The sequence below is a fragment of the Amia ocellicauda genome, chromosome 1, assembly GCF_036373705.1.
Source record: "Amia ocellicauda isolate fAmiCal2 chromosome 1, fAmiCal2.hap1, whole genome shotgun sequence".
NCBI classification, from domain to species: Eukaryota; Metazoa; Chordata; class Actinopteri; order Amiiformes; family Amiidae; genus Amia; species Amia ocellicauda.
Window position 1 is genome coordinate 27,609,293 of NC_089850.1, and position 22,693 is coordinate 27,631,985.

General features: G+C 37.1%; 1 protein-coding gene across 1 annotated transcript; it reads right to left on the bottom strand.

The window, feature by feature from the left end:
* Nucleotides 1-978: 978 nt before the first annotated feature.
* On the bottom strand, nucleotides 979-22,277 carry serac1 (serine active site containing 1). The gene is made up of 17 exons (XM_066700488.1): nucleotides 22,219-22,277; nucleotides 21,039-21,161; nucleotides 19,548-19,584; nucleotides 18,589-18,725; nucleotides 16,169-16,258; nucleotides 14,638-14,769; nucleotides 13,761-13,882; nucleotides 9,883-10,011; nucleotides 9,542-9,655; nucleotides 7,417-7,579; nucleotides 7,098-7,248; nucleotides 6,664-6,805; nucleotides 5,213-5,313; nucleotides 3,905-4,002; nucleotides 3,000-3,182; nucleotides 2,643-2,786; nucleotides 979-2,364 (listed from the first exon to the last, which is right to left on the bottom strand). The coding sequence occupies exons 2-17, from the start codon at nucleotides 21,127-21,129 to the stop codon at nucleotides 2,228-2,230; spliced, it is 1,971 nt and encodes a 656-aa protein (XP_066556585.1). The 5' UTR covers nucleotides 21,130-21,161; nucleotides 22,219-22,277; the 3' UTR covers nucleotides 979-2,227.
* Between the last annotated feature and the right edge of the window lie 416 nt (nucleotides 22,278-22,693).

Here is a 22,693-nt window from a genome sequence, read left to right on the forward strand (position 1 = left end):
TATACGAACATTTTCACGCAGAGACTATATTCATTGTCCCTTACACTTTACTACTACAGTTTTAACACTTTTTGTGTGTCTTCTAGGAAACTCTAGGAGATCCACCAACTACATAAAACAGTATCAATACTCGTGTCAAGAAAATGTCATACACACTGTGAAGCATGGGGCTTGTGTCCATGTTAGAATTGAGAATTCCAAAATATTCCAAAATATTTTAGCCAAAAGTACAGTGCAATCTCTTTCAAGAAGCTCAGTGTCAAGTTTGGTCTAGAGTTAGCATTCTAGATTGGCTATCACAATTTCCAAACACCAAACCAAACATCAATCTGAGAAAAGCAGTCCACAAGGGCAAGCTATGCAACCTAGAGAACTGCTGTATGGATGAATTTCCCTCCTGAAAAGTTGCTGAATCTATAAAAAAGCTAAAGGAAGCACTGCCTCCACATTATCAAAGTTAAGGGGGGATTCATATAGTACTGATTACTAGGGTTTGAAAACAAAATGGGGTGTTTACAAATATATACATAACTATTTTTGGGATGTATGCAACTAATGCATAAAATGCTCAGTTATTCAATTCTTTACTTCCTTATTTCATTTTATTGAAAACAATTCCTCTGCATTGTCCTGATAAACTTTCAGTTACAATTCAATGATATTTGGATGCTGCTGTATACTACAATTTGTGTAATTCATATTCCACAGGTAGTCTTTAAATTATCAAAAACATACACTCAAACTCAACATTATACCCATTAGCAAAAGTCTTCATTGAATGAATAATGATAAAGAAAATAAAAGTTCCAAAAAATGTAAACCATTTATTTCCTTTTTTAAGAAATTAATGTGTGAATTGTTAAGGAGAGGTATAAAAAACTAGTTTTCTCCAGCTGTAGGACAAAACAATATTTTGCTATTATATGCAATGCCATTGTGATATGTGGTGTTTGCATTGTGAAATACGAATTTCAAAAGTTAAAAAAGAAAAGTTTTATTGCATTGAAAATGCAGTTATACAATGCAGTTAAAACAATGGGAAAACACAGTTCCAAAGCTGGAAGAACATTCAAAATGGTATTGAAGTGCTAAAACACATGAACATATGTCTTTTAAGATGTTGTACAAATTTTACATACATTTACTTCTCCAAGGTTCCATATGATAATATATATGAGGTAGGGCAGTGACCTAAAGATAATCTGTTAAAGGATAAGTCAATTGCATTAGTTTAACAGTTATTTAAACCAATCAGATTAAATTAAATGAAGTCACAAATCCAAAATGGAATGAGGCGACTGCAGATGGAAACAAGCTTTCATATTGTGCAATAAGTATCCATATTTCATGTTGTCTCCTTCCAACTTAATATTATGTGCTTTTGTTAAAATGTTTACAGTTCAGTGTAATGTACATCACAAGACATATATGAACTCTATGGACCCAGGATTGAAACAAAAGGAAAGAAATGGGGGAAACAATTCTTAAAATAAAAAGCAGTAAATGTGTACATTTCTAAATTCCTCAGTGAAAGTAAATCAACAGATATGAATGACATCCATGATGCACCTTAAATACATTGCCAATGCATAGTTCTAGTTTAAAATTTAAAACAAACGTTCTGAAAATAAAAATAATCTGATACTTATAAATCAGAGGCTGACCATAATTATAGATATTCTTTTTGTGATTAAGAATTCAAGATCATACATAAATAGTAACTTTTACAAGAGGGTCAGATTACAAATTAGTAATCAAATTCCACGTAAAGACATTCCACTAAAATGAATACAAATTGATCTACAAATGGGAACAACAACATAGAAAGTATACAGCAGGTGTGCTTTTCTTGTTCAGATGCCAGTTGTCTGTACCCTTGCTTTTCAGAAAGGAGGCAAGTGATCACTCTGAACTTCTGTACCGATGCAGTGATACACCGCAACCATACAGCTTCCTTGGTTTCTTTATCTTTGTTATGAAGAGTTAAGTGCTTACATTTTGGTAAGATATTTTGTGTTAAATAAATCCATTGTATTTCACATCACTATCTATTCACTATTTATTCAGATGTATTTTTTTTAATCAGCTCACATCAGCATTATAGGAGTTTAATTTGCATTTATATAATTGTAATGTAAAAAAATAAAATTAAAATAATTATATATATACACACACAGTTTCATGTCAGCTGTGGGTGTTGCATGATTTAGAGGAAAATAGTTTTTTTTTAACTGCTGATTTGCTTTTCCAGGGATTCTCTGATAAACTCTAAGCTACGCCTGTAAAGGAAGGAATCCTTTTTCTTGGGTTTGCAGATATTTAGATGATCGACGTCCACTTCAATAAAGTCACCGATCCCCAAATCTGTAATGGAATGAAATGGTCAATTAAATATTCCATTCTAAACAATACATTTTAAGCTGCAGTTTTAATCAGGTTAGTAAAATACTGAACCATTAAAAAATAAAGGTAGTATCACTAATTATAGGCAGAGTCCTTTCTTGTGCTGCCAATCAATACAGAATGTGTAGCATAGCGGGATTTCTCACTCTCAAGGACATCAATTGAAGTAAATTGATTAATTGTTAATTTTGTAACCATCTTGTAACGTGCTTGACACAATAGCACAAAGCCCACTCTACCTGCAGACTGTACTGGAACCACCTGCATTTTCACCATAGGGCCAATGGTAGTGGGCCGTGTTTCTGCAAAGCTCAGTATCTTGAATTTCCTTTCCTTGGCCATGTTTAGGAAATTCTCGTTGAGTTCATGAAGTGCAGGTGAATCTGCAAAAGAATGAAAACAGCAGTTTTTTTTTTAACAAGCTTGATTCTGCAAATTAAAACCACAACCATATTATATTACTACCACTTAAAACGAAAAAGTATAGGTATACAGATATTAAGATGAAAATCAATAATAGCCTTGAACATCAACATTATTACACAACTAATAAAATTCTAATAAAATTGTATAAAAATGTAACCAAAGATATGTACCTTTACAGAGCTCCTTCACTTCTACAGATGGGAAAAGCAAATATCTGACATTGACTGAATACTCAGCCATATGTGTCCCATGGTGAGGAACACTATAAAACATAATCCCTTGTGTATTTTTTATCAGGGATTCCATATCAGGGTCCTTTGAGGCATCAAGGAGCATTTTCTTGACCAGTAAACCTGTAAATACACAAATGTATTAATTCAATTTAGCTTTCAAGATTAACTCGATTTCTTCCTCTAATCTTACACTTGCATAATGAAACACTTGCAATACGTGTGCTGCCTGGAAGCTCAGTACTAGAGATCAAAGATTCCAAAGCAGAAATGGATAAACAGGTGAAGGGTGAGTCTTCAGGCAGAGATGAGAGAGGTAGCCAGAGATGGTTGAGTCCTGTTGTTCCTAGGTAGGCATATATTCCCTTTCAGCTGCTCTAGATCTTTGCTGGCTTCCATCCTCTGCTCAGCTGCTTCTCAACTCTGAGCTGCACCTCTTATGAACAGCTGGCTGACACTTGAACCTCACCTTCTCTGGAAACATCTCTCCTTTCTTGCTCCCTGTCCTTCTGTCTTCTCCCTACTCCCCCTTTTGGCCTTCTCTTTCGTGTATCAATAGATTCTGATACATCCAATTGCTTCTTCTTCCCCTATATAACTTCTCAGTTCCTCCCTTCATATTATGTGTGTTCCCTCCTCCCTTCCTCAGCCTTAGCTCTCCTCCACTTTAAGCTCCACCCAACTCTGGCTGTTACTGTACTATAGATGTAGATTCTATGTTAGAATTCTCTTTCTTGTAATGGATAACTATTGGTGCACCATCGTAATATGTGATCTCCTACTTTGGATGCAATGCTAATAATTATGGGTTATAAAATAACATTTCTGAGGAGTTTATATGTTACCTCCCATACTGTGTGCCACCCAAACTACTGGTTTATCCCCCACACCAGCCGCCTTTAACTTATTGAGAAGCTCACGGCTCCTGTATGCCAGGGACTTTCTGCAAACAGAAAAGCAAAAAGACAGCAGATAAGAATGGGTTAGGAAAACACTATCATATAATGACTGAGGGCTTGCCACATTCAAAATAACATGAACTAAAATAACCTGACCTACTTACATCCATAGTTGTGAAGCAAGCCACTCTCTTGTAATTGATCTACAGAATCATTAGGTCATCACATTTACAATACTCTTTATTCCTAAGACATACCTTAATAAAGAGGAATAATTGTGGCTATTTTAACTCATGCATTCATGGCTGGTTTGCTGTTGTAATCGGATGCAAATGTACTTTAGTTATGTCTTCTATTGCAACACATCATATATTAAGCTGAATTTGTCCTTCATTATTATGAGATGTTTTATAAACAGTCATGAGCTGATGTGATTAGTTTGTTGATCTGTAGATTAGTTTGACTGGAGATACTACATTAACAATTAGGTTTGGGACTGAAACCATATAATTCTAATGCACCCGTTAATTTTCTAAGTGGTTATAATGCGTTTCTTTTAAGATGTTGTAAAACAAAAAAATCGAACAAGAAAATAAAATCTTGTGTAAAGAGGACTCCATAAATAATTGTATCCATTCTAATTTACCACCATCTGGAGCACAATGACAGTTTTGTAGGCAAACAGAACAGAACTAATATTCTCACCAACAAATAATTTGCATAATGCTCAAACTGCATTCTTGTAATTCACTGAAATTTTTTTAACAACAAACTTTCCCTCCTAGACCACAAACACAGCTGCACATTTTGTAAGCATTCTGTCATATATCTCCAGTAGTGTTTGAGTGTCTACTGTTGTCAGTTTTTATAACATGAATTAAAAATCGATAAAAATCATTATGAATAGTGTTTAATTTCATTTGGGAAAAAATCTATTGATGTTTGATTAAAATAAATTAAAATACTTTACTATGTTTCAAAAAGTAATACTGTAAAACATTCATGAAAATAGTCTTTGGAAACATCTTTATAATCTCGGCTCAAGTGACCGAGCCTCAAAAGTGTCAATCTCTTTACAGGACAAAGTTGCAGATATCCAAACATTAGTAATTTGATAAGATTTTGGTGCATTAGGATCACACTTTTAATTACAATGGTGTAATTGCTGACAGTGATCTGCAATCGCTCTTCTTTAGACTGGCCATTACTGTTGTGTAGTGTCATAGTATTGGTTTCTGTATTGGCGCTGCCCACCTGTGTTTCTCAGCGGGACAGGTTGCTCTCCAGTCGCTAAGATGGGTATCGTATTCCACGGACAGGACCCTCACGCTGGGACAGTCAGCCGCAAGCCACGTCTAACAGTTGGGGAAGAAAGAGAGAAAACCACGGGCAATGAGAAGGGTAAAGAAAAGTGACAACTGTGCTCCACTTACTAAAATGTAGAATATATCAGAGAGGCAGAAGACAGCTCGATTGGGAAAGTTCTGCTGTAATTGTGTTCCCACTGAATATCTGGTTGATATTCAAAGCTTAAGAAATAATTAACTGCAAGATTATTAGTTGTCTGAATGAATATGTCTTGCTTTCACTTGTGCCTATATACAAATATGTTGTTGCGTATTGAACACTGCATCAGACAGTGCAATGGTATTATGTTTGAATGATAATGAACCACTCATTATTTAGAAAATTGTATTAGCTTCAACACAAAAGGTCTTTGTAAAGTTCAATCTGAAACATGTTTGGGTCATACAGTGAATTTAATTTAACTCAACCAGAGCTTCCAACCTTAAAATTTATATTTAGCAATGTTTTGCTGTAGTGAAAGATACAGGTCAGGTATGAAAGCAGGCCAAATATTTAAAATCAATGATGAGATACAACACCTTCTTTAAGGGGTGGAAAGTATCAAACTTGAAAAGTGCCTCATTTTGAAGTGTTCTTGAGGAACTAAAAATTAAATTTAGGAGCCTCATGAATACTTCTGCACAGACAACCCGTTACATCTCAAGAATTCATGTCATACAAGCATCAGAGCATTCGTATTTCTGTGTTGCTGGGGGGGGCCTTATATTAAAAAAATTGTCCGGTTGTCAAATTCCTGAGTGATGTTCCTGTGAATTGTTCTTCTCAAGCAGAAGAAATATAATTCTTAAATTGCTCTTCATGCAGTACTAAAGTACCTTCTTTACTGTCTGATTTAATGACCCCAGAAAATGACTTCTGGATGAAAGTGTCAAAAATTGTGACATGTTTGAATGCCTGAATCCCCTTGTGAGACTCCAGCTAGCAACATGACCTTTGTTGTACTGAACTCGTATCATATGAATGATATTGCGCCTTGCAGAAGGACAGCTCCCTAACAGCCCTAGTAATGCTATTAACATATAGAGAAGCTTGCATTACTGCATCCCTTAAACTGTGACATCTTGACTAGCTTACAGTGCTTTATAATTGCTGATGTACTCATTCTTTCATTAAATCAATTTATAATGCTATACTGTTGATCCAAAAACAGTAGATCATTTAGTTATTATCAGTATTATTGATTTGTTTAATGACTGGATTCATCATACTGCTCTCTGCTGAGGGTTTGCAATAACAGAAAACAAATGTATAGAAGTCTAGAGATCTTCATGCCTAACACAGCCACCATACCCCCATACTTCAAAAAAGAAAGGCTGCAGCTCGCTGAGGGACATTACCTTTGGCCAGCACTCAGTGTAGTCCTCCTTTATATGAGTGGTTTCCCCATCTTGAGATGCATCACAGTCCTGCTGCCGCCATGTCTTAAAAGCTGCTCCCATTAGACCATGAATGAACAGGACGTCTGCTTTTATTGGCTGGCTGAAATGGCAAGACATTTGAATGCCGTTAGGATTGCCATAGGGATTACATTATTAAGCAAAACACCAAAATCATCACTTTAAATAGGTCCTAAATAAACTGCAATAAATATGTGACATAATATACTAATTATATCAGAACTTACCAAGAATGATACGCAATTTTAAAGTAGGTAGCAAACTCCACCAGAATACAGAGGTATCAATTTAGAATAGATCCTGGAGTGCAATAATATTAGGAAAATATAAGTACAGATATCAGTCTAGGAGAAACTGAAGGATTTGAGTCTCACTTGGTGCGATACTGTGGGTGTAAAACGTATAAGCCATCCTCATATTTTTCCTGCAGCGAGTCTCTATCCAGGTTAGCCAAGGCTCTGGCTGCTTGAGAGGCCTGAATAATGTGCGTAGACTTCATTAATCCCGCCAACACAGAGACCCAACCTGCAGGATGGTATTCAGAAAAAGAATGCATGCAGGTGAATCACCCATTACTCTGAAAACCTACTCTACATAAACAGCCACAGAACACATAGAACACAGTGTTTTTTCCTGAAACTGATCTCTGTCAAGACAAAAAACAGAACTGCATCATATTTAGAAGCTTCCTACCTGATTGTACAATGGCTGAGTGCACATTTTCTCTCAAGGCCAAATTTCCTATGATCTGGATGATGTTCCTCTGGATTTTCTGTGAGTCTTTGCGGAGCTGGTACACCCTCTGTAAGAGCTGCAGGCCACCGTTGGCTACTATTTTGTCGCAATGACTAGGAACCTGGAGACAGAATCCGAAGACATAATTTAAAGGAAAAAAACAAATTAAAGGAAATGAGTGGAGGAACATAACGAATGCAGATGCCTCCAAACAGGTGTACTGCATGATACAATTAAGCAATAAACATCCTATCATGCTCTGTGGCATGTACAGTGAGGGAAAAAAGTATTTGATCCCCTGCTGATTTTGTACGTTTGCCCACTGACAAAGAAATGATCAGTCTATAATTTTAATGGTAGGTGTATTTTAACAGTGAGAGACAGAATAACAACAAAAAAATCCAGAAAAACACATTTCAAGAAAGTTATAAATTGATTTGCATGTTAATGAGGGAAATAAGTATTTGATCCCCTATCAATCAGCAAGATTTCTGGCTCCCAGGTGTCTTTTATACAGGTAACGAGCTGAGATTAGGGGCACTCTCTTAAAGGGAGTGCTCCTAATCTCAGCTCGTTACCTGTATAAAAGACACCTGTCCACAGAAGCAATCAATCAATCAGATTCCAAACTCTCCACCATGGCCAAGACCAAAGAGCTGTCCAAGGATGTCAGGGACAAGATTGTAGACCTACACAAGGCTGGAATGGGCTACAAGACCATCGCCAAGCAGCTTGGTGAGAAGGTGACAACAGTTGGTGCAATTATTCGCAAATGGAAGAAACACAAAATAAATCAGTCTCCCTCGGTCTTGGGCTCCATGCAAGATCTCACCTCGTGGAGTTTCAATGATCATGAGAACGGTGAGGAATCAGCCCAGAACTACACGGGAGAATCTTGTTAATGATCTCAAGGCAGCTGGGACCATAATCACCAAGAAAACAATTGGTAACACACTACGCCGTGAAGCACTGAAATCCTGCAGCGCCCGCAAGGCCCCCCTGTTCAAGAAAACACATGTATAGGCCCGTCTGAAGTTTGCCAATGAACATCTGAATGATTCAGAGGAGAACTGGGTGAAAGTGTTGTGGTCAGATGAGACCAAAATCGAGCTCTTTGGCATCAACTCAACTCGCCGTGTTTGGAGGAGGAGGAATGACCCCAAGAACACCATCCCCACCGTCAAACATGGAGGTGGAAACATTATGCTTTGAGGGTGTTTTTCTGCTAAGGGGACAGGACAACTGCACCGCATCAAAGGGACGATGGACGGGGCCATGTACCGTCAAATCTTGGGTGAGAACCTCCTTCCCTCAGCCAGAGCATAACAAATTGGTCGTGGATGGGTATTCCAGCATGACAATGACCAAAAACACACAGCCAAGGCAACAAAGGAGTGGCTCAAGAAGAAGCACATTAAGGTCCTGGAGTGGCCTAGCCAGTCTCCAGACCTGAATCCCATAGAAAATCTGTGGAGGGAGCTGAAGGTTCGAGTTGCCAAACGTCAGCCTCGAAATGAGGCTTGGATAGGATCTGCAAAGCGGAGTGGGACAAAATCCCTCCTGAGATGTGTGCAAACCTGGTGGCCAACTACAAGAAACGTCTGACCTCTGTGATTGCCAACAAGGGTTTTGCCACCAAGTACTAAGTCGAAGGGGTCAAATACTAATTTAACTTTGTTATACATCAACAAATCATTATTATATTAACTCTAGTTAAATCAGACAAAGGAGATCCATTAATCAGAAGATATTAATAATATATAAAGATATACATCAGGTGGCACAAATAGACTGTTTTGTCTGTGGAAATCAAGTGTCACATCCAGAACACCAGCTCAAATGTTGTTTATCACAAAACTAAAGAATAAAAATGGTACATCACTTAAGATCTAACATTGTCAGACTTGACAAACTAACCTACCCAAGAATGGCAAAATACAAACTTGCACCCAGTCGAGGTATAAATAATTGAAGCCACACTCTACTACTAAAAACAAAATGTAAGACGTTTGCAATTTGCAGGTAGGTCTATGTTGTGATTTAGTCTAGATGAGGTCTACTGCATTCAGTGAATGATCCTTACCTTAGAGTGCTGCACCAAAGCTTCCAAACAGAAGGACTCCGTTTTCTCAGATGGAACTGTTGTTAAGCTCTGAGCGTACGGCAGCCCATTTCCGCCAAAGCACCACAGTCCTCCCTGAATTGAAGAAAACTGTCAGTCTTTGAGAACAGATCAATGTTTGGTACTTTGAAAAGTGGAACTGGTTACATCTGAATATGTGAGGTGTGGTAGACGTGGTGAGTATGCAGGGAAGTTAAATCAAAAGAGAAAGAAGCAAAATCCATGAATGACTGTAGCGGGGGGTAAAAAAATAATAAATAAATAAAATGCACTGGAAAGAAAAGGCACTGCTGGTCACCTACTCTTTGGGCTGCCAGTGACTGACTGCTCTCCCTCAGGGCCAGGGAAGTGAAGTATTGGACACATTGATCCACCTCCGGCTGAGGCAGAGAGGCCAACAGCTGCCTCAGATTGTCTTCTATTGAGTAACTCTAAAAGAGGCAAAGACAAACAATAGTAAATAATCAGACACTTCCTTTGTGGAGGAAGGCAGGAGAAAGGAGAAACACATTGGAGGCAATCAAGATGCATTTTAAGTGTTATTGAGTCAGTATTTATAAGATAGTCAGAGAGACAAGTGTCTGTCTTCCACACTCAAAGCAAGAAGCTTTTAAATAGCTGAATTAAAATACAAGTCCGTTAAAGGATACAGAATAGCTTCAGAAAGTTAATTGTACACTATAAGGAAAGTGGAACACGCAATTATTATGGAACCCCAATAAGACCCAACCAGAAGCTTGGATTGTTTTTTCATCATTAACTAAATGACCTTGTATATCTGTAATTATTGTGTGTTTGATCACAGAAGCAACACATGTTGACAGGGGACCCTGGGAGTGAGATTCTAAGACTCTGGTTTCCACAGATGCTCACGATTAAGGAATTTAATGAGATATGCATTACATTTTGAGAAAAGGAATATTATTTAACATCTTTCTTTTAATAATTATGTTGCATAAAAAATCTGAAAATCATGTAGTAGTTTCATTAACCATATCCCCTTCCATTGTTTTTTAGACTTTCATAAGCCCCATTCACACTCAAATTCCGGCAACTTGCCGGCAATGTTTGCCTGCTTTTTTCTTGTTTCCCCCCCATTCACACTGGGTATGAATGCTGGAAAATTGCCGTCAAGGATGCATTCACACAGAAAACAGAGATTGCCGGCAAGAGCGCTGTGGCTATGGGGACGAGACACCACAGAAGCCTGTGAATCCGGAGAGGAGACCCGGACCAACACTCTGGACGTGTCTGTACAAGTTCATGCATTTCCCCATTTAAAGGTAACAGTAGCAGTAAAATACTCCAAGATGGATATTTAGGAGACGTCACACTACTGTGATATTGTATATAGTTATATAGGCAAAACAATCACCATTCGGCAGCACAATGTTGGTTATAATATTCACAAATATAGTAGCCTATTGTTGTGTTCAAAAACTGCATACAGTGTGTTTAATAGACAGCTGGATGCGTCACTATTCACACTGTTGTCACAGATTCTGAAAATGGATTGATTTGCTGGTCATATCTGCGCATATTCTGCACAACGTGAATGCGCCAATATATTAGTTATATCATATACAGTAAACAAAACAATGTAGTCATATGTATTTGTTATTGTACGCGTTATGCTGCTATTTCTTATATGCACTAATAATGTAAAATGTAAATATCCGGTGTTCCTGAGAAAACACGGAAGTGACCAACGAAAACGAACACGAGTTATGAACTGAGCACATTTGTACACAAGACAAGTGTGAATGGCGAGCACACTGATACATTCTTTCAAAGCAAACAAACCGAACCGATTTGGTTTGAAACTAACCCACTGTGAGGGGTGTAACATGTCACACGTTCTTGTTCAAAGGTGGCTTAACCATGTCGTGTTGTGGTTGCAAAAATGTGCCCCTATTCTGATTGGTTACGGCAGTTAGCTGACTCACTGCATTGACACCCAAGGACTCAACGCTGAATTTGCCAGCAATCATTTCCCTGTTCCATTCACACAGACATGTTGCCGGCAAATTGCTGGCAATTAGACTAAGACCCTTGCCAGAAAATTGCCGGCAACGATTTGCCAGCAATAACCCATTCACACAGACCTTGCTGGCAACAAAATGCTGGCAAATTGCCGGCAATTGTTTCAGTGTGAATGGGGTTACAGTTAGACCAGATTTTTTCTCCATGTTAAGGTAAATTAAATTGGATATCTAATCTAATTAGGGGTTGATTACCATTTAAATCTGAGATCTAAATCTTTCTGTTACTACATGAGATGATTACTAGAACTGAAGCAGAAAAGGTTGTCTCTCGAAAGTCTTAAATATTTTTAGAAATCCTGACATTTCTGCATTTAAACATGAAATCGAAGCATAGTATATTGTATTTGTTTTTAAGTTGTATTTTTTGTGAAAATTGTTGTTTTACAAGTTTTTAAAATTATTTTAATTTAACAGATTATGAAGCAACCTGATATTCAAACTCAAGCCTTACTTGAGGCTAGACCAGCAACAGAACTAACTTTAAGCACAGAGTTGATGGGGCGCTCTCGTGGGCCCCACCCCTCTATAAAACCTACAACTGCGGGGTCCTCCAGGTAGTCCGCTGCAGAGATATAACATGTTTTTTAATATATATAAAATGGGTTGCCAGTGTAACAGAGTTAAAAACACACAGTAAGCTCACTCCACAAAGGACAATACACATCACTCTAAGCGCAGTGTCTTAGAGCACCTCAGGTAGTCAGCACCATGGATAGCAACACCCATCAACCATTTATCGCATAAAGCACCTGTTAAGCAGACAAATAGGCCTAGATTCATAGATAAAGTAGACACAGCGGTCTACAGCTACACAACAGGAACAGCGTATGCAACAGTTTATGCAGAATACAAAACATGCACGGTTTGCCCTACATGCTGATAGGTGATGATGAGCAAGAACAGGACCTGTAATAACATTCTGACTTATTTCCTCTTAGACCTACTAAAGACCAGGCGGCGGAAAAGAGATTGAGAGCGGGTCCGCAAGGGGGTGTAATACTGGTACCTACATCAGCAGCAGAAACAACATCATTAGCTGCTGCCCTTACTTGGACTGTGGAATTATCATCTTCCTGCTCCTGCACTTCCTCATCACTTGTGCTGGTGCTGCTTGAAGTGCTAATTCTATTCAGTTGCTGGTGGTCCTCTTGTGTGTGGAACATAGGATCCAATTACACTTTCTTTTTTCAGAACGCCTGATTTGTATTTTCTATCCATTGTTTTACGTATCTAACTTAACAATAGCTAGTTGGCTAGTTACAAGAGTCTAAACCAGACATAGAGCTTGCCAACTGATACGATAGGTTACACGTCAATCAAGTATTAAAACAGACCCGTCATTATTTTATTGAAAAAACACAGATGAACATTGAACTAAACAATCTGTTTTCAATTATTTCAGAATAATTTTAATGTTGTTTTGGTACAGTATGACATAAAATAACAAAAGTATTTTAAACAAATTACTAAATAAATGAATAATGATTTTGAAGACCCTGGTCCCGCCCTACCAGCAGCGCAGGTGCAAGTCCCAGGCAAAGGGGCCCCTCAAAGGGGTATAAAAACAGACTCTGTACATTGCTATATACAATACTTTATAAAATATGCAACAACAGCTCAGATCAGTGCCAGGATTTAATGAAATCACACAGTATAATTTTTAAAATTTATATATATATTTAATTGTTTTACGGTTAAATAATATTTGTTCTTTGGTATATAACATTAAAAAAAAAAATCTGGTGGAACGTGGAACCCCTTGCGGGGCCCATAGATGCAGTGAGCCCTGCTGCATATGCCCCATCGCCCCCATGATATTTCTGCTTCTGGGCTAGACCAAATCTTTTACCCACCCATGTAAATTAGACTGCGATAGGATACAGATTTCTTGTTTTTGGGATTCGTGGGTAGGTCACATTTTGACCTGGTTTAAATCTTAATTTGACCAGACCCTCCCGCCAATTGCAAATGAAAGAAGTAAGAAATACTTGTACAATAAAAAGCTGTCATGAAATATTGTATTTGCAAATTGCAATTTACAAGTGGGTCCAATTTCTTATTTGTGACGGGACTTAAGTTTTTAAAAGTCAAAATCAGTCATAAAATGAAGCAGATAAAACAGTGCATTTCCTTACATCACCAATTTCAGGGAGCAGCGGCGGCAGCAGAAAGAAGCGCAGGTCCACATCTTTGGTTCTTGCCAACCCGATCGCTGTGCGATGATCACTGGCCTGGGCTGCACTTCTGTACTGGTAGTCTGCCACACAAGGACAGCAGTCATAATCTCAAAATAATTTCAAGAACAGTGTAATGTTTGATGTGCCTGGGGAGAAACCAGATCCCATATTCTCGCTGAAGTGTGATTAAGTTAAGCTGGCACGTATAATAGCATGAACAGTCAAGTCACCTTTGAAACTTGCTGTTGTCACATTAACTAGTCACAATCTGGAACACACTCCCCAGCGATGTGGTAGAAGCTGAAAATTTGGGAACATTTAAAGTCAGACTGGATTGGATCCTTGGATCACTTAGATATGAATTGAGACCAAACGAGCCGGGTCGAATGGCCTCCTCTCGTTTGTAAACTTTCTTATGTTTCCTATGTTTCTTAAGCTAGGGTGAGTATGGGTATGAATGGACACCAAATGGTACAGTCTGGGGCTGCAGGGAAATTTGCTGGACCAGCATGTGGAACTCCTCCCAAGGGCTGTCCAATACACACCAAAGCCCTAACATAATAATAGCAGGTCAATATGCTCCACTGAGGAATAAGATGTTAAACCCAGGACTTCTTTGCATTATGAACTTTATATATGTCATGACACTCTTTTAGTGAGAAGGAAGCTATTGTCCACCTTACAGTGTACTGCCAAGACAGTATTCAGAAACGCTTTGTCATTTCTAGATGTGATGGGTATTATGATTGCAGAAGACTGGATGTGGAAGGAAAAATAATGTAAATTGTCAGTATATTGAACCACACAAGATACCCTAAATTGGGCCACAGCATACCTTGCCAATGGGGGTTGCCTGCCAGCTCCTTGACTGCCTGCAGTCGCTCAATTCTGTCGGCTGACCGCGTTTTCTTCAGCAGCAGCCACAGAGAGAACTCATGGGGCTCCACATCGAGCTTGCTCAGATGTTCTTCCAACATAGACGCAAGACAGGAAAGAAAATAGTTTCAACGACATGAATAAAGATCAAACCAGCGTTTTTATCCTAGTTATAAGTAAAATAACATGTAGGTCTATGCTTTGTGCATATCGTTCTCAAGGGAGCGTGTGTTTAAATCCAAACTGTGCTGGTATATTCATAGGCTTTTGATGGTCTTAGTTTTAACCTGTGCTCTTATTGATGTCATTTCACAAAACACGTCTTTGCTTCACAAAATATGTACAACCAGCATGTCATATACATTATGCACTCTTAAATACGTATTTGTAACATAACTAGGGAAGAAAGTTTAATAAGCAACAGTCTTTAGAATATGGACTTTAATTGTGTGCATTTCTTCTTTTAACAAGCTGTGTGAATTGTTGGTATAGGTAGAGGTTAAAGAATTAAATGCAACATGGTGAATTATAGAGAACTCATTCCCACAGAAACAAATTGGTTGTAATTGTATATATCTCTGAACACAACAGCATGAGTTATGAAAGGAAATGGCCTAAAACAGATGGGCACAGGAAGCCACGGGCAGGTGTTTCCTGCCATGAGACGGATCCATTAATAGCAGGTGGGATCTTTATGAAAGCACTATAATAACAAACTCTCAAAGAGGAAAGGTTCCACAAGCTAGGTTTTGGATGATAAACAGAAAGTCCTGGGAGGTATTTTTGGGGGCAGCAGGAGTGAGGAGTGAAGAGAGGTGGAGAGGGGGAGTGGAGGAGTGAAGAGAGGAGGAGACATGGAGTGGAGGAGTGGATATTGCAAAGGAAGCAAAGAAACTGACCTTGTAGTTGTTGGACTCAGTTTGTGATTCTGGAATTGTAATTTGGATTTTTTGCTAAGTGTGTTGGTCTTTTATTAATGTTTGCGTTTAAAGACCATCCTGGAAAGAGTATAGGTAGACACAAGCCTGGCTTTTATTGGGGTTTGGATTCTTAGACTATCTATGGAGTACTGTATGAAATAAAATCTTAAAAATTTGCAACATCCCTGCCTGTGTGTAACCATTTGCCTAGATCCCGCCAATGTATGGAGCCTATGTATGGAGCCCAGCGCCCCCCCCGCCCTCCAAAGTGCCACTAAGTATATGAAAAAATTTAGCTTCAACTTCAAAAGGTAAATATATGGTAGGCAACTTGGCAACCTGGTATCTGAATCAAGTTATATCACTTGGAGGTCTTTCGGTACTTTCTGTGATCACTGCAAGGTAATCAAAACAACTGATTGGTATAGACTTCCCAGTTCATTAAAAATGTATTCTACTCATGATTAGATGGACAAACACTTTGCTCATTTAATAAAGAAAATACTTTATAATACAGATTGCCATTACAAAGAACTATTCAACAGTAAATTCTGGAGAATTTTTTCTTACCATCCAAAGGCCCCTTAAAGAGTTTTGTAGATGTTTCCAGAAATCGTATTGCTGCTCTGTGCAGTTCTTTCCTTGCCTTGTATGTGATGCCTAAGAACGACACAAATTTAAATGTAAAATTACATTATTTTTCAGGAAAAATTACTCTCTATTAGCATAGAGGAATGTAATTATAAGCAAATGCATTTCTTTACTTTATCTTTACTTTATCAACCTAACCCTGTGGTGACACATTAAAATGCTGAAATTACATTCATAATGCATTTTAACTGAGACACAGAGAAAGTTAAAAGCTTGTGTTCAAATAATGTTGATGTAAGGTCCAGATAAGAGTTTATTGTGTTGATAGAATACGCTTGACAAAAAGATAAATATTCATGGGATAAAAAAAATAAGTCTCGGATAAAAGGTCAAAGTCATATTCTGTAAAAGCCTACTGATGGTCAGCCTAATTTAACCTGTTTTATTAAGTGTTTTTGATGAACAAGTTTACGGAGCTTTGTTACAAGATAAAAAGCCTCTTGTCTGTTAAAAGGTTTTAGATATATAATGGATTCAGGAGTGGAAAACAAGGGCTGCACTCCAGTATCGTGCATTATCAGTTCATCATACTATCGTAAACCCACAACTTAGGATAAACGCTCTCCTGTATTGTATTCCTTCATTTTCTAAACGAAAATGAAACATTTATAAAGTTCCATAGTAGTTCCTGACAATGTGCACTGAAAACCTTCAAATGCATTAGAACAGCAACTAGGAACACTGCCAAAGTCTCTTCAATCCAAACGAATGCCTGAGTCAATTTCTCAGAATATGTTTAAGATTTTATGTTTCTGAACAGTAATGGGCTGTCTTTTGCATCAGCGTCCTCTTGGGTTTTCATGGGGCTTTTTTCCTCTCCTCTATAATATTAATGCAATAAAACTGAAATAGAGTAGCAGTCTCTCTCTCTCTTTTTAAAGATTATATGATGGTAATAAACAGAAAGTTTACTGATCCACCATTTAAAATCTACCACTTAAATAACATAAAAATGTTAATATATAATAAAATAAAATGACACAAAGAATGGCACTATGTTATAATGTGCAAAAGAGTAAACTCATTTTCAATCTGTGTATCAGTCATTATACTTAACATATTTAGCTTTAAGATATGCACTACTGTTAATACTGTATATACATCTATATTGTGCAATTTAAACTATACTGAACAGCAGAAGTAAATAATGTATCCCTTTCTTGGGCATTAGATCCAAAATAACTACATTTTCTGTGGGATGTGAATAGAGGTAGATAATCATAAAGTTAAATTACAAATCAAATTAACCAATAACACTAACGAGTGTCCCACTGAAACGGTCAATAGATATGACTTCAAGGGGTTAAATGCAGGGTTGGAGTCAATTCCAATTATTCCATTCCAGTTCCATTTATAATTCCATTTTGGAATTGCAATTGATCCCAACCATGGTTAATACAACAAAACAAAAAAACGTGGCACACTAAGAAACAACAGATTTTGTTGTGTGCAGACCTACATACATTCACATTTTTTCTATATTATATTGAATACATGCTTCATCTTATACAAGGAATCTATATACACCTCTGTATTCTTGCAATGTGATTGTGGGTTTTTTCTTAGCTTTCACGTCCTCTTAATGTCATTTTGTATCCCTTGATTGCTGCCTTGCCAGGGCACCAGTATGCATAGGGCCTTAGATTTCCATGTATTTTCTCATGTCTCAGTGAAAAAAACAGAACTTACCTGACACTAGCCCAGTGCTACTGAAATAGTCATGTTTTGCCTTAGCAGATAAGGTTTAAGTGAGTGTCAAAGTATACTACACCTCCACTTTGTTTAAACACCCTATCACATCTAGTGGTGGTCTTTTTACACAAAACAAACCGGTCATGATCACTTGAGGAGAATGTAAAGAATACAAAATGCAAAGGACTCAGGAAGGATCTAATCAAAACAAGTAAACTGTAAGAAACTAAGCTTAAGGTAGACATTTTCGGGAAATCTATCTTAGAAAATTAAGCACATAACACCAATGTTTGTTCTCGTCTCCCTTTCTTAAACAATGAACGTATTTATTTGTATTAATTCAGTGGATCATTTTCATTACCTTCATGAGCATTATGCGTAATGCAGCAAGTTTAACATATATTTAAAGTTTCTCAAAGAGTCCTGTGTCGACATATGACATAACATTCAAATGTTAATGCATGTCATTATTTAGTAGAAAAGCAAAACTTTCTATCACACCTAGTGGCTGGTTAACAGCAAAAGCACTGGAGATCTGCTTGCTCTTTATTCCAGTTGCTACACAGGGTTTTTATTTGTGCTTTAAGAAATCTAAAGCCACTGCATTCCTCTAATGAAGCTGAAGATTAAATACAAGACAAGCATACCAAATGTCTCCTGTTCCTTGAAAGGTGTGGCATTCAGATAGATGTAGGACTTTAACTTTTCTTGCAGTACAGCTTCCATGTCAATGGTTACGGCTTTATTCAATGCAACAACTTCATAAGTTATAAAAACACAGCCACTGAAAGGAAAAGGAAACACAATCAGTATACATATCGGAAAAAACACACAATTGTTTATATTCTACACCTCTGTTCCTGTAATTCCCATTTAAAACCACACCCAAGATTCAATAATCAACTCATCTACAGACTCATCCAAGTCCCATCTACAGTTGGTGGGCAGCATTAGCTCTAATATTAAAATCAACAAGGTCAATTATTCTGCTCATATTCAGTTATGCCTTAACCTTGTCCCAAGATGGCTGGCTTTTTGTGAGTTTGTGGACCTTGTAACTTTAACTAAACAATCTATGGCCATGTCTCTTGGTTTCAAACAAAGCTTGACTTACTACAGTTTTAATTTCTTTGTTTCTTAATTTACACCCTTGGCAATTCCAAAACAAGGTCAAATATGTGACAAACTCAGTGAACTAGAGAAATTAGCGCTTTGCTCTCAATGTGTGCTCAGAGGATGATGCTACCTTTCACTGCTTGGTTAAAAAGGATTTTTGTTTGTTTAAAGACACCCCTTTTTAACTATATAAAACAAATACTGATAAATAATAAAGAAATGACTGGGAAGGTTAATTAAATATGTAAAATACGATTAGGAGAAAAAACAGTTTTATTTTTTTGTTTAATTACACATTACAATGTAATTTAGCAAATTACAACTTCTGCCATAGAAATACGTGTATGCATTTTTTAAATTTAACTACTATAAATTATGCCCTGCATTAAAATAGTACTGTACATCACTTCAATACTCTTAGAACTATGAACTATTGAACCCTCGTGACAGCGAAGGTGCAAACTTGAACAGAATAAAGCTTCTTACTTACCCTACAATTACAGCCCCAGTCAACTTAGCAATTTTCCCTAAGAAGAATAACATAAAAAAAACAAGGGTGTTACACTTCTCAATACAAATCCCATATTAGCTTTCAAATTACAATACCATCATCAAAAATCAATTCAGATTTTTTTTTTAAGTGTGTAGAGTATCACAGTTTTAACATACATTTTTTTAAACATGTTTTATCCCAGCTTTCATTTACTGACTGTAAATACTAGACATCATGACAAAAATCACCAAAGTTACATGTTTGAATTATTGATGGTGGAGAGATACAACCCTCTAATCAATGTTGAATGCAACTATATTATATCGATTGAACTACATTTTAGTTTTAATCAAGATAGATCACTAATCCTATTAACTTAAATTTACATAACATAGTGGAATCATTTAGCTTGCTTCATATACAAATAAAATACAAATAAATCATTGTGTATTGAATTTCAAGCCAGCTCGTTCATAACCAGAACAAGAGCAGTTATTAAAGTCAAAACAAAGATTTATGTACACTTTATAAAGTTATTTGTTTAATGTATGCACACTGTGTGGCACAAAAAACAACTACATTAACTAAATATAATCAGCGTCAAAATCCGCTTTCTATAATTATGAAAATTGTAATAAATAGATCTTAACATTGAGTTCAGGTTTGTACGTTTAAGTATTTTACAAGTAATTTATCTTAATTCTATATTAAGTCTTCCATTTATATATATATATATATATATATATATAGAGAGAGAGAGAGAGAGAGAGAAAGAGAGAGAGAGTGAGACAGACAGAGACTTTACACTTCTGCAATGCACTGAAAAAGTCTCCAACATTACCTCAAGTATGTTTTTTTTTATTGTATAGAATATGAAGTCTTCAAAATACTATATACTAATATTACAATAAATATATTAACTCATTGATATGCTGATAAAAAAGTACATCGGAAGTAATGCAGCTATACCTAAATAAAGTTGCTCACATGGCACAGTTAAACATGCAGATGTTTATCTTGCATCATACAAAATACAAAGCCAAGGTAGTACATGTAACTGCTGCTGGTTTTAGGCCTTAAGCTTAATCCTAGGAATATCTGCTTCCTAATTTTGACACAGTGTTCTGAGTTGTGAGCAGGTGCCCTTTTGACTGTACTTTTCCTGCTCTGTCAAATATACAATGGGTGTAAAATTTGATGAGAGATTGTCAAACTGTGTAAATATCCCATATATTTACAAACTGAAGCTGACAGGCAAAGCACATCTGTCTTGATATTATGAATGTATGGACGTGGCACAGAAATCATTTGGGCACAAAACAATACTGGCCAGTTTTCTGAGAAAATATGGTACAGGGTGTTCAATTTCAAAGTAAACTTATAAACTGTGTGTATCTTTTTAGAGGGCAGGGGAAATTAGGTTATATTAATTTTGTTATGAAGGCATCAGATTCAAAGTTCCTGAAAAGCAGAGGAGACATGACTCACGGATATATTTCCACTGAAAAATCCTTTTCACTCCAGGGCCAGACGTACTGATTTTTCTACAACAAATGATGCAATGTGTTGCTACAGACATCTTCTGAGCCTATTAAAAAGAGGAAAAGTAACCTGAAACAAAAAGATTAAAACAAAAGGTATATTAACATCACAGCTTTATTGTTTTTTCAGAGCTGTCCAAATACAGAATCCCTTGGTCTGTTTAAGTGATTTGTCCAACCATTTGTTTTAATCCAAAACAGAGCCTTGAACTTTGCCAAAGGTGGGCACTCGGAGAAACGCTAAATCGATCCCTGTGTGGAACAGGAATTAATATTATAACAAATGCTACAATACTCCTCCACACATGTGAACAAGATGTGCCCTTGACACTCACCCATGAAATAACAGCCCTCATCATATGACTCACACCTAATAGAACTGAGTGTACACTTTATTTACTCCTGATGTTACATATTCTACCCGATTAAACAAAAAAACACACACGTTTTCAAGATTTGGCCAACCTATACAGATCTACTGAAACATAGAGCCAGGCTGAAATAGAGGGTGAGAGGTAAACAGCAGCAACTTGTTTCTGAGGATTAATTCATCAGGTTGGAGTGAAAATAACAGTATTTACTTAGAATGCAATAGAACCATACAAATAAAAAAAGGAATGCAATAAAATATAAAGTGTGCACAATGCCAACAATAGGCTAATGGTTTTGGAGAGGAATGGCACTGATAATCACATTGTATGGTTAGCCTCAGCTCAGGCTGACCACCGGTGCTGTGTTAAGTACAGTTAACACTTCTCTGCACAGATCGCTCTTATGCGGGTGGGGGGTGGGAACTGGCTGACTGCATTTCCTTTCAGATTCAATTGTATTTTTGCTAGGTTTAGCAATACGTGTTTACCACAACAACAGTATCTGAGAAGAGGCTTCCGCTTATGCAGATCAATGCATTTCATATTCATAACATCCGGCTACAGTAAGTTGTTTCACAGAAGTATAAATACCAGTATAAATTACAAGTCTTACAGCCTCACAACCGGAATTAAAAGCTACGGCGAATTCGTTACTGATACTGTTTTTTGTTTTTTTTAGTACTCGTGTTTAATTGTTAGATGCAAACGATTTTTTTCTGCAACTGGAGACATTTGTATGTGCATATCCTAGCTCACCTCCGAGCCTGACACGGCTGTCACGTCTACCAGCGACACAGCATCACGTCTCAGGAAATGTACGTCATGCGTCTCCTTTACCGTAACTTTCCAGGAACACGCATCTGCTTTTGAATTTGCCGTAATGTTGGGAAAACCAACGCATTCATTTGTGTTTTCTGCTTCCCCCCCCCCCAAGAACAACTATGCAATAGCTTACTTATATTTTTACTTACTTAATTTGGCATGCACAATAATCATAGGTTAATGTGCAGCTTCGGTAGTTCTTATTCTTGTTGTAACTTATTCTCAGGGTAATTTCTGATAGGTGCATATTTAGTATGTGGAAAATAACCATCAATAAATAGTGTGGCATACTGCTTTATACCCCAAAGTAAAGAACTGGACTCAGGTTAGAAACTTGACATTTGAAACACGATATTCATATTATGTGGTCACTGTCATAACATGAGCACAGATGGCATAGAGCTTCACA